Source organism: Lithobates pipiens, unplaced genomic scaffold (genome assembly GCF_037356315.1).
Source record: "Lithobates pipiens isolate NorthernLeopardFrog02 unplaced genomic scaffold, aLitPip1_a1.2 Scaffold_16, whole genome shotgun sequence".
Classification (NCBI taxonomy): domain Eukaryota; kingdom Metazoa; phylum Chordata; class Amphibia; order Anura; family Ranidae; genus Lithobates; species Lithobates pipiens.
The window spans coordinates 363,289,363-363,302,606 of NW_027507748.1; the positions used below are offsets into that span (position 1 = coordinate 363,289,363).

Genomic DNA, 13,244 nt, shown 5'->3' on the forward strand with positions numbered 1-13,244 from the left:
ACTTCTCAGACACACCAGTCACAGCGCTCTACACACACTTCCTGACTCCCAGCACTTCCGCTACCTGGAACCATAGAGAGCGGCCTTCCTATACTCTATTGTTCTGACTTCCGGCCTCCTTCTACACGCGCTAAGCCTGGCCGACAGCTGATCTCAACATGGTGGGTAAAGGGGATCGGGGTTTTGGGCGCGGTGTACTACGGCGGCAGTGGCACGATTGATAGACCGGAAGAAGACGAGCCATAGTTTTCACTGTAGTTGGAAATACCGTGATGGCTGGCTCTCTGGCTTCAGACCAGCACCCTTTAATTGTTGTTTTAGCAGGACGCTCTTTTAAAAGCGACCAAGCATGCCACATATATATATGAGCTTTCCTATTGGAGTGCCCAGGCGGCCTGGAGAAGTTAAGTGCCAGCACCACTCTTAGTATTTTCCCTTACCTTCTTAATCAGAATAGTGCAGTAATTTAGAGGGACCAAATTCACCTTCCTGACCTCAGATTGCTACAAACTGGATTAGGAATAGTACTTTGGCTACCAGAGCCTTTTTGCACATGCATTTAAAACATTTTAGACCTGAAGGTTACTTAAAACCCCTAAAAACATTACATTTTATGAAAGCATACATACTGGAGAATAAAATGGTGGTAGTTCCATTTTTTTATATTGTACAGTATTAGTGCAACAGTTTATCAAGCGCAAAATAGTAAAAAAAAAAAATACAATAAAGTTCATGTTAGGAAATATAGGTGTAATGCATTTCTCAATGTTTTGTAAAATTATAAAACACGAGATTGTGCTGATAGCCAAAAACTTGTGTGCCTGTGAAAGAGCAACATTATTTTCCATAGGTGACGCTTTTATAGGTCATCAGTTTAGAGTTGAATGTGAACAGTGGCCCTGGAATTATTGCTCTAAGGCTCCATGCACATTGGTCTTAAAAACCGCCAGTTCCCTTGGCAGAAAAAAATGCTAATTTTTGTACAAAGTTTTGCGCTTTTTCTGCCAGCAGGCTCCAATCGGGAGCACAAGCCCCGAAGGGTTTTTTTTTTTTTTTTCTGCCTGTAAACACTAAGCTCAAAATCTGCCTGTAAATGTCCTAATTGCATGGACACAGAATAACATTAAGCTGCTTCTACAAGCAGAACACAAAACTCCTGTAGAAGATACAATTTTTAAGCCAGTGTGTGTGGCGATATGTAATGTATAGTGCAATCAATCGTTTAATACATGGGCATCCTGATGCATACATTTGTGTGTAGGTGTAACATTTATTTCCACTAAGATTTGTTTTTTATCACATCAGGGACCAGAAATTCCCTGTCTGGTATATTGTTGTAACAGGCTTTCTTTATTGAAATAGAAGAGGTTTTTGACCCCTGATGTCTCGCCTGCCCTTCATTCGTTTCTACCCTGGCCACAACAGCCAGATAAGATGGCAGCAGCAGAACCCAGAAGTGACTTGCACATTACTTCCGAGTTCTTACTAGGTAGGGGAGATTAGCGAATGGATTGTTCACTGGTACTGGTTCAGGAGGAACCGGCAGAAATTCGAATCATGTATGGACAGGCTAAATGAGCCCAAGTATATCGATCAATCAACTTGGATACAACCAGCCTGCTGTATTTTACATGCAATTATTGCAAGTGGCTGATATAGCCACTTACAATCATGGGCTTCCCCCGCACGGAGAATATAATGGCGTGGTGGGAGGGATTCCCATGATTGCAGGAAAGAAGTTCTCTCTCCATCTGTGGATGCCATTAGCCTTAATGCAGCGCATGTTAACTTGCTAAGTCATTGCAGTGATGTAAATGGAGATTGTAAGCTCTCACCAAAATAAGAACAGAGGGGGAATCTTTCAGCAGTGGCACATGCAGTGCAGGATACACTCTTGTGCGCATGTACAGGAGTTGCATTATTGGGCTAATGCCTGAAAAAAGACAACAGGTACAGAGGAGATTGTAGAGACAGCCAGGGAGAACTTGTAGCTGCTGACTTTTGATTTTCTATGAAGGAGCCTGAAGCTCCTCTTTAAATTACCTCTAAACCCAAACCTCTTTTTACCTTATTGCATTCCCTGCATTAGGGTATAAAATGCCGGTAGGAGCAAGAGAGGTGGGCTTTGATTCCAAATACAGTGGGACCATGGAACCCAAATGTAGCCACCCTCTTAACAGGAAGTTGGATTGAGAAGCAAAGAAAACAAAACTTGAGATGTTGAGGAGGCTGAGAGCAATGAAAGCATTGAGTATTGCAAAAAGAGAAAAGGGGGGGGAAAGGAAGGAATAAGTCAGGTAGAAGGTAATCTTTTCTTTTCTTTTCTTTCTTTCCAGTGTCACTTTAAGGAGACACATACCATTGCATTTAAAGCACATCCTGCCTGCTGCATGCAAGAGGTTGGGTGTGCACATTTAATGTATACCATTAAATAAAATGGTTCGATGCTCATGTGGTTATAATGCACTCTTGCGCTACTTTAGATAGGTACAAGTCCTACACAGAAATACTTTTATGCATTAACCAAAGTTTATTTTGATATTTGAAAAGTATAATTTATTAATCCTTTCTTCATTACCAGAGACCAATCTTGCTTCAGGGCCATGAGAGATCTATTACTCAGATAAAGTACAATCGTGATGGGGACTTGCTGTTTACAGTTGCTAAGGACCCAGTAAGTATACAGCTCGATATACATGCTAAAGTTTATCTCTGTGAGCCACTTACACGTGGCTGCCTTTTATATGTTAGTATGCAGTGTTAGTATGGGCACAATGAGATAAACTGTTACAGTCATCCAAAAAAAGTGATAACATTGACGCCAAACAATCAACTCTTCAGTGAAAAAGTTATATAGAAATAAACAGTTTTTTTTATGAACATGAAAATAAAAGCTGCCCCTTTAAGTGAGAGGGTCACTTCAATTAAAGGAGAAGTACAGCCAAAGCTAATTTGTATCACAGGAGTGCAGTTCGTTTTGCACTTCTGTGACCCGGTTTCAGCAGAGAGCAAGCTGAAGTCCGCTCTCTGCTGACATCACAGTGTCGGCCCATGCACTGGCATCATCACGGCCATAGAGTTGGGATCTACCCAGATCCCTTGCCTGGCACCCGGCTAAACACTGAGAGCCTGAGCTGGCTGCTCCTGCCCCCGCCACAATCTAGCGCGCCAGTGTGTTTGGGGGGGGGGGCAGAGAACTGTCTGAACCGAGCGATCGGTGTTCGATCGCTCGGTTCTCAGTGTAGAGACGCCAGAGGACAGATGCTGCACCCACCTAGGTAAGTATGAATCCAAAAAAAAACATACATCTCTTTTAAACAATAACCATATGAAAGGTATGGTGCTACTTTTTAACCAACAGTGAATAAACAGTCAGAAAATGTGTGTATAACTTATAACTCCTTCACAGCTATTTCAATTTTGCAATGAGATCAAATAGAAGAAAATTAAGAAATATCAACAAGATTCTAAGGAGTGTAAAGGGAAAGTTTATCAATGATTGAGAATAATATGCTCTTATGTCTAGAGAAACGTCAGTTGAAAAGAACCAGTACTACAAAAGGGTAAGGAGAGAATCTCTTGAAACGTGAATACCCCTAATGTTACTTGAAGGCAGAACCTTAGTGTTAGAAACACGAGTGCATATCAAGAACAGGCACAATTTTACCGGAGAGAGGTGGAGGCTTAACCCCCTACAAATGGAAGAAATGTAGGTAATTGCCAGAACTATAGAAGGAGTGATCCTACATATGGTTATGGGGTTCCAACTTACAATAGGTTTTTCCCACTATGAGAGAGATCACCCCCAAGTTACACTCAGTATAGGTATAGAGAGAATCCCCCTTTTAGGCCACAAAGAGGAAGGTTTAGGGGGCACAATAGGGACGGGACCTCATTTAGACCCTATCGACAGCAACAGGGGGAATGGAAAGAACCATATCGAGCTCCCCAGCCTACCCCAAGAAGAACAAGCTTCCTAATGGCGCACTTTCTGCGAAATGCATTGTGGCTGCGCAGTTGCCACATCTGACGTCACATCCAGTGGGGAACCTGCATCACTTCCGGCTATTGGAATGCACCCTGGCTCAGTGCAAGTGGCGGAGCAGCTTTACGTAGAGGCTTTCTGTGCTTACCTAAAAGCACCTTATAATGTACCGTAACTTGCAAAAGAATTCACCCCCTTAGCATTTTTCATGTTTTTTGTTGCCTCATAACCTGGAATTAACATGGATTGTTTTTGAACTTGGAAGATGTATTTATTTTTATTATTGTGAAGCAAACAACAGATAGGACAAAATAACAGAAAGAGAGTCAATGTGCATAACTATTCACCCCCCTAAAGTCAATACCTTGTAGAGCCAACTTTTGCAGCTATCACAGCTCCAAGTTGCTTTAGATAAGTCTCTATGAGCTTGCCACATCTTACCACTGGGATTTTTGGCCATTCCTCCTTGCAAAACTGCTCCAACTCCTTCAAGTTGGATAGTTTGTGCTTGTGAACAGCAATTTTGGAAGTCTGACCACATGTTTTCTATTGGATTGAGGTCTGGGCTTTGACTAGGCCATTCCAACACATTTACATGTTTCCCTTAAACCACTCAAGTGTTGCTTTAGTAGTGTGTTTCTGGTCATTGTCCTGCTGGAAGGTGAACCTCTGTCCTAGCCTCAAATCACACACAGAGTGGTACAGGTTTTGCTCAAGAATATCCCTGTATTTAACACCATCCATCTTTCCTTCAACTCTGACCAGTTTCCCAGTCCCGACTGCTGAAAAACATCCCCACAGCATGATGCTGCCACCACCATCTGTTCTTTGGGTGATGTTATGTGTTTGGTTTGCGCCAGACATAGCGTTTTCTAGGATGGCCAAAAAGTTAAATTTTAGTCTCATCAGACCAGAGCACCTATCTCCGTACATTTTGGCAGTCTCCCACATGCCTTTTCGCAAACTCAAAAAGTGCCATTTTGTTTTTTGCTGAAAGTAATGGCTTTCTTCTGGCCACTCTGCCATAAAGCCCAACTCTATGGAGCGTACAGCTTATTGTCGTCCTATGTACAGATAGATGCTCCAGTCTCGGCTGTGGAACTCTGCAGCTCCTCCAGGGTTACCTTAGGTCTCTGTGCTGCCTCTCTGATTAATGCCCTCCTTGCCCGGCCTGTGAGTTTTTGTGTGCGGCCATCTCTTGGCAGGTTTGCTGTTGTGCCACGTTCTTTCCATTTGATTATGATAGATTTGATGGTGCTCCTAGGGATCATCAAAGATTTTGGATATTTTTTTATAACCTAACCTTGACTTGTACTTCTCAACATTGTCCCTTACTTGTTTGGAGGGTTCCTTGGTCTTCATGGCAGTGTTTGGTTAGTGGGCCTTTCAAAAAGGTGTGCATATGTAATGACAGATCATGCGACACTTAGATTGCACACAGGTGGACATCATTTCACTAATTATGTGACTTCTGAAGGTAATTGGTTGCACCAGAGCTTTTTATGGGCTTCATAACAAAGGGGGTGAATACATGCGCACATGCCAATTATCATTTTTTTATTTCTGAAAATTAGTTTTATGTATATATTTTACTAATTTTACTTCACCAACTTAGACTATTGTGTTCTGATCCATCACTAGGGATGAGCCGAACATCCCCCGGTTCGGTTCGCACCAGAACTTTCGAACGGACCCCAAATTCGTACGAACGTTAGAACCCCATTGAAGTCTATGGGACTCGAACGTTTGAAATTAAAAGTGCTAATTTTAACGGCTAATATGCAAGATACTGTCCTAAAAAGGGTTTGAGGACCTAGCTCCTGCCCCAGGGGACATGGGTCAATGCCTAAAATGTTTTTAAAAATGTCAGTTTTGGCGGGAGCACTGATTTTAATGACGATTAAAGTGAAAAAAAAAAAGTGAAATATTCCTTTAACTATCGTGCCTGGGGGGTGTCTATAGTATGCCTGTGAAGTGCCATGTGTTTCCTGTGTTTAGAACAGTCCCTGCACAAAATGACATTTAACGTAAATAACGTCATTTAAAACTGCTTGCGGTTTTAATGTTGTATCTGCAATATGGTTGAAAATCATTGAGAAAAATGGCATGGGTAGCCCTCCCTGCCCATTACCATCCCCTTTGGGTCTTGTACGGATATTAAGGGGAACCCCGTACCCATATTAAAAAAAAGGAAATACGTGTGGCCCCCAGGCCCTATATACTCAGAACAGCAGTATACAGGCGGTGCAAACAAGACAGGGACTGTGTAGGTTTGTTGTGTTAAGTAGAATCTGTTTGTAATTTTCAACTGGTACATTTTTAAAGTGTAGCTCCAGTCAAAAAATCTATTTTTAAGCTTTTTGGAAAACATAGGGAAGGGTTATCACCCCTGTATAATTTGTTTTGCCATCCGTCTTTTTTCTTCTCACTTGCTGTTGTCTCCTTCCGTTTGCAAGTAGGAGATGTTTGTAAATTGGATGTTTGAAAGTAGGGGCCTGCCCTATATGCTCTGCAGAAATGGCCGAACAAGGTGTTGGTTTTGCCACAACATTGTAAGCCCTCAAAGTGACTTTTGGTGGGCGCTGGAACGCCCTGCTGTGAACGATTATATCAAGAATTGTAATTACATGCCATTGTTGAACAGTGGTAGAAAAATTTTACCTTTTGGTGGTTGTGGTGCTGGTGCCACAACACTATAAGTCCTCACAGTTACTCTGGGTGGGCACAGGAAGGGGCCCTCCTGTGAAATATTATATCAAGAATTGTAATTACATGCCCCTGTTAAACAGGGGCTGAAAAATTGGGCTGCTGGCACTGGTGCCACGATACTGCAACCTCTCCCATATACTCTAGTTGTAGTGCAGGAATGAGCCCTGCTGCAAAGCATTGCATCAAAAATTGTAATTAAACGCCCTTGTTAAACAGGGGCAGAAAAATTGGGCTGGTGGCATCACCCAGAACCAAAAATGTTCTCATCAGCGGAGGAGGAAGAGGATAGACAATCAACATAACAGGTCAGTCACTCAGCATCAGCATAGGCAGTCTTGAAGGGATGTGATATTTCTAAAAAAATTATTCGGTTACATCAGCTTCAGGTGCTTGGTAGCTGTGGGTGATCCAAGACTGATTCATCTTGATGAAGGTCAGTCGATCAACTGAGTCGGTGGACAGGCACACCCTGTGATCGGAAACAAAGCCACCAGCAGCACGGAAGGTGCGTTCCGAAAGAACGCTGGATGCAGGACAGGCCAGTAGCTCAATTGCATACTGTGCAAGCTCTGGCCAGTGATCCATCCTCAAGACCCAGTAAGCCATATGATTTGCGGTGGGAAAGGTGTCCAAGTCTGACCTTGCCCCTAGGTATTCCTGCACCATGTAAATCAGACGCTGGCGATGGTTGCTGGAACCGATCATACCTTGGGGCTGCGGACTAAATTGTCTGAAAGCATCGGTCAGACGGCCACCTTCTCCACCGCTCCTTCTGACCGATGCCTCAGCAACACGTTGTCCAGGACCAGGAGTTTGTAACCTCCCAGTCTCTGGGAACGCGTTGCACAGACCTTTCTGCAAGGCCTCCCGGACATGTCTCATCCTCTGCAACGGCAAGATAAGGTTGGCAACCTTACCCTTGTACCGTGGATCAAGGAGAGTGGCCAGCCAGTAATGGTCCCTCTCCTTGATTCGAAGAATACGAGGATCCTTCCGCAGGCTTTGCAGGATCAGGGAGGCCATGCAGCGTAGGTTAGCTGAGGCATTCGGTCCGGAGTCCTCTGGGTCACTAAGGACAACATGATCCTCAGCTACCTCCTCCCAGCCACGTACAAGTCCACGGGTTTCTTGGGACTGTAAATCATCCCTACAAGACTGCTGCTGATGCTGAGTGCCAGCCTCCACCTCCATGCTGACACAATCATCCTCCTCCTCCTCCTCCTCATCCTCTTCCTGTGTGATGGGTGGCACAGCAGGAACACTGTCTGGATAAAGGGGGCTTTGAGAGGCAAGGAAGTCCTCCTCTTCCTGCCTCTGTTCTGCCTCAAGTGCCCTGTCCATTATTCCACGCAGCGTATGCTCCAAGAGGTGGACAAGAGGTACAGTGTCACTGATGCATGCATTGTCACTGCTCACCATCCTTGTGGCCTCCTCAAACGGTGACAGGACAGTGCATGCATCCCTGATCATGCCCCACTGGCGTGGTGAGAAAAAACCGAGCTCCCCTGACCCTGTCCTGGTGCAGTAGTCGCACAGGTACTCATTGATGGCCCTCTGCTGCGTGTGCAGCCGCTGCAGCATGGCCAACATGGGTTCCACCTGGTGGGCATGTCACATATAAGGCGGTTCTTGGGCAGGTTCAACTCCTTTTGGAGCTCAGCCAGCCGAACACAGGCATTAAATGATCGGCGGAAATGCACACAGACTTTCCTGGCCTGCTTCAGGACATCCTGTAAGCCCGGGTACCTGCCCAAGAACCGCTGCACCACCAGGTTAAGGACGTGAGCCACACAGGGCACATGGGTCAGTTGTCCCTGTCGGAGGGCGGAGAGGAGGTTGGTGCCATTGTCGCAAACCACCATTCCTGGCTTAAGCTGGCATGGCGTCAATCACCTCTCGGCCTGCCCCTGCAGAGCTGACAAAACATCCGCCCCAGTGTGGCTCCTGTCCCCCAAACAAACCAGCGCAAGCACGGCATGGCATCGTTTTGCCTGCGTACTTGCGTAGCCCCTGGAACGCCTACAGGGCACCGCTGGTTCTGAGGACAGAGCACTGGAAGAGGCCATGGAGGAAGAAGAGGAGGGGGTGGAGGAGAGAGGTGTGTCACAACCAATAGTAGCATTTTGGAGGCGTGGTGGCGGAACAACCTCCAACACTACTGCACCTTGTCCTGCATCCTTCCCAGCTGCCAGAAGAGTGACCCAATGGGCCGTGAAAGACAGGTAACGTCCCTGTCCATGCCTGCTGGACCATGAGTCAGCGGTAATATGCACCTTACCGCTGATCGCCCTGTCCAGTGAGGCAAGGACATTGCCTTCCACATGCTGGTAGAGAGCCGGAATCGCCTTCCGTGAGAAAAAGTGGCGTTTGGGGACCTGCCACTGAGGAACCGCACATTGTACAAACTCACGGAAGGGGGCCGAGTCTACCAACTGAAAAGGCAGCAGTTGAAGTGCTAGCAATTCAGCCAAGCTAGCATTCAACCGCTGGGCATGTGGATGGCTGGGAGTGAACTTCTTTCGCCGGTCCAGCAGCTGGGGCAGGGACATTTGCCTGCTATAATCGGACGTGGGTGTACTGCTAGCAGAGTGCCCGGAAGCGCTTGGCTGTAACACACCTAATTCTACACCTTCATTCCTCTCAGAGCAGGTTTCAGAGAGGACTGAAGGTCTAGTGGGGTTGGAGATCCCAGCTGATGAGGAGCAAGGAGAGGTCTGCTTTATTCTTTGGTGTGGGTCTTTGAGGTACACTTGCCAACGAGCTGCATGGCAGGTCAACATATGTCTGGTCAAGCATGTGGTGCCCAAGCGGCTGATGTTTTGGCCACGCGAGATACGCTTGAGACATATGTTGCAAATAGCAGCGGTGCGATCTGATGCACTCGTCTCAAAAAAGGCCCACACCAAAGAACTTTTAGAATAACGTGCAGAGGCAGCAGCGCCCTGCACAGGCGGAGCTCTGCGGTGTGATTCAGTCGGTGTGCTGCCCCTAAGCTGGCCCCCGGAGGGCATCCTGCCTCGTTGGACATGTGCCTCCTCCTCCTCCTCCTCCTACCAGGCACCCACGTGAAGTCAGTGCCCTCATCATCCCCTCCCTCTTCATCGCTAGAGCAAACCTGGCAGTATGCTGCAGCTTGTGGAACATGACTGACAGATTGCTGTCCTTCTTGAGCATCCCCTCTCTCTGCATTCACGCTACTGCCTTCCTCTAGCTGAGTATCATCATCAGAGCCTACAAAACACTGGGCATCCTCCTGGAGCATGTACCCAACACTGTGCTCAAAGAGTTCAGGAGACTCCTCAGGAGGACGTGGTGGGTCTAGGGAAGGAGTCACTGATGATGACATTGAGAGGAGGGAAGACGATGCGTTGGCAGCTGCTTTGCTAGTACCCTGAGCCTGGGTGAGAAAGGATGAAGAGGGCTTGGTCATCCACTTTACCAAGTCGTTGGCATGTTGCGGCTCAACATGTCCAGCTGCCGAAAAGGACAAGCGTGTCCCATGGCCACGTGCCGATGACGATGCACCGCGTCCATGACCAGCACTGTTGTCTCTAGACACAGAGCCTGCTTGCCCTCTTTTATCAACTCACGCCTTTCTGCCTCTCCTTGCTGGCCTTCCAGACATGGTAATGGCCTGAAGGGAGATGGGAAAACCAGCAATTGGGTAGTGTATATTGTGCTGGAGGCACACACAACATCCACTAACTCTGGCAGATGGCTCAATTAGAGAAGAGCTATGTAGGTGGATATAACGGTGTATACTGGGTTCAGAGCACGCAGACAGCACGCACAATCTCCTACAACTGACTGCAAGCTCTATTTAAAAAGAGCAAGATAGTTAGCTATATAGGTGGATATAGCGGTGTATACTGGGTTCAGGGCACGCGGACAGCACGCACAATCTCCTACAACTGACTGCAAGCTCTATTAAAAAACTGAAATATAGGTGTATATAGCGGTGTATACTGCGGTCAGGGCACGCAGACAACAACCACTACAGAAGAGCAAGAATGCAAAATCGGCCGATAACGATCGGTGTATACTGTGTTGAAGGTACACAGAACACCCACTAACTCCTACAGACGCCAACACACTACACAAGGCCGCCGCGCTGGCGGCCTTATATAGTGTGGGGCGTGTACTACACAGCCTGAGCTATGCTTGGCCACAGGCATCCTGCCTGTGGCCAATCATGGCTCTCCTCACTGCCGGCGCTGTGATTGGCCAAGCATGCGGGGTCACAGTGCATGCTTGGCCAATCGTGAGCCAGCAGTGCACTGCGATGGCGCAGTGCATTGTGGGCCGTGAGCGTCACACGAATTTGGCGCGAACGGCCCATAACGTTCGGAATTCACCGAACGGGCGAACAGCCGATGTTCGAGTCGAACGTATGTTTGACTCGAACACGAAGCTCATCCCTATCCATCACATATAATTCAGATTTAAAAAAAACAAAGGCTGTAATGTAACAAAATGGGTAAGGGGGGGGGGGGGGGGGGCAAGGCGAATACTTTTGCAAGGCACTGTAAGTGCAATATATACTTTTTTTTTTTCCTGGCAATTTTTTTTATAAAATGCTACACTATATTACCTATTAATCTATTTGGGACTGGCTCATTGTCATCAAGTGAGAGAACTTCTTTGGGGTACCTGTGTGCTGAATCCATTATTGCTGTTGGAGGTGATAAAGGAAAACTATGTTGTAATAGTGTGAAAAGCGACTTAGGCCTTTAGGCTGGATTCACACCTATGCATTTTTAGTGCTTTTTGCAGATTTGTACTACAGTCCATTCACCATGGTTTCCTATGGAACACGTTCTGTTGTGCAAATCTGAAAAATGCAAAAAGCACTAAAAATGCATAGGTGTGAATCCAGCCTTAAAGGCCATTTGCAGTTAGTGCATTTTTTCCTCGCTGTGGTGGGGCACTTGAAAGAATCTACAAGTCACGTTCTTTTTGAAGCATGATGCTTGAAAAAGCTGTGAAGGACTTATAAGTTATAAACACATTTTTATGATATTTTATATTCATTTGGACTGTTTATTCACTGTTGGTTAAAAAGTAGCGCCATCCCTTTCATAAGGTTTACAGTCTCATGCTTTAAAGTGTCAGGTTTAGCTGTGTTTTTTTTTATTTTTTATTTAGGACAGTTACAACTTTCAAGGGCTGATAAGAATGAAGTGCCATTCATATGGGTTTCTCTACAGCTGCTTATGGCATAAAGGAGCACGGGCTTGATTAAATTGCATGGCTTTTCATGTATATTGACATGGGTAAATTCCCTGGATTGTAATTGTATGTTTGAAATCCAAAATATGGGAAGTAAACTAGGAGAATTTGTTTTCCCATATTCTGTTGAAGGGCACAAGAAGTTTCCGCTTGAGCAGAAGTGTAAGCTGGACGTCAGGCCAATGGTTAAATACACACATATAAGGGAGTTGATTTACCTGCCAAAGGCATTCTATTTCTGTTCATCCTGTCCTGATATTTATACAACCCTGCCACACAGCACGGCCCTGTCTTGTTCGGCAGGGCAACTGTTGTGTGTGTGTGTGGTGTTTTTTTATTTTTTTCTGCTATTCACCAACATTTGCAGGTCTCTATCCTCGGCCTTTGATTGGGCAGTGAAAGGAAAAGTAGCAGACTGATGAGCTTATCTCTCGCATTCTGCAGTCTCCTCTTATTATCATGATCCTTGTTAGCACATGAACACTGCTACAGAACTTCTCCCTCTCACAGTTTGAGCTCTGCTGTACATGCGATTACAGGAGGTCAAATTCAAGTATTTCTTGCATCTAAAAATTATATATTAATGAATACCTTTTTATCTGCCTGTAGCTCAGCTTTAAACATTTTTTTTTTCTACAAAATCAAAAATTGATTTGCTCAGAAATCAGTTGTCGGAACTACCAGGGTCGCAGCAGTCATGCTTGTTACTGGGCCCAGGTATTATGCTACTGTGGGGGGCCCCTAAGACCCGGAATCTCCCCCTGCATCTCTGGTTGTCACTTTAGTATGCAGTGGGGGGGAGGTGGGAGGGGGTGATTGTCACCTCTATGGTGGCCACGGGATCTCCCTGGGGCTAGTAGTTCTCCCGAGTGTATACAGTGGAGAGGGGAGGGGCCTCAGACCCAGGCATGTATCGGCTTCACTCAGCACTACACACACTTGGGAAGAGAACTACTAGCCCCAGAAAGAGGCTGTGGCCACCATAGAGCTGCTGATCACCCCCTCCACCTCCCCCACTGCATACTAAACTGCAACATTAAAAATCAGAATTGTGCGAGGTATAAATTAAGATCCGCTTAATAGTAGCCAACATCCCAACATGAAATACTATAGAAGTTTTCCCCTTAAAGAAGGCGGGACTTTTTAGGCATAGACTGTGACACCAATTGATTTGGTAAAAATATATAAAAAAATAATTTTATTTCAACATAGAAAGAAAAAACAAAGAATAATATATTAACATACATTTCCGAACAGGAGAAAGGGACACATTACTTCCTCCATGTGCATATATTTATAGAACCAGAAAACATTTGCTTCC

At 45.7% G+C, this 13,244-nt stretch overlaps 1 protein-coding gene across 1 annotated transcript in view; it reads left to right on the forward strand.

Annotated features, from left to right (window-relative positions):
- The first annotated feature begins 23 nt into the window (after positions 1-23).
- Positions 24-13,244, forward strand: part of EIF3I (eukaryotic translation initiation factor 3 subunit I) — a 44,026-nt gene continuing 30,805 nt past the window's right edge. Inside the window, exons 1-2 of the mRNA XM_077481994.1 lie at positions 24-161; positions 2,582-2,674. Coding sequence (XP_077338120.1) covers positions 159-161; positions 2,582-2,674 — 96 coding nt within the window. The 5' untranslated portion in view covers positions 24-158. The remainder of the gene's footprint in view (positions 162-2,581; positions 2,675-13,244) is intronic.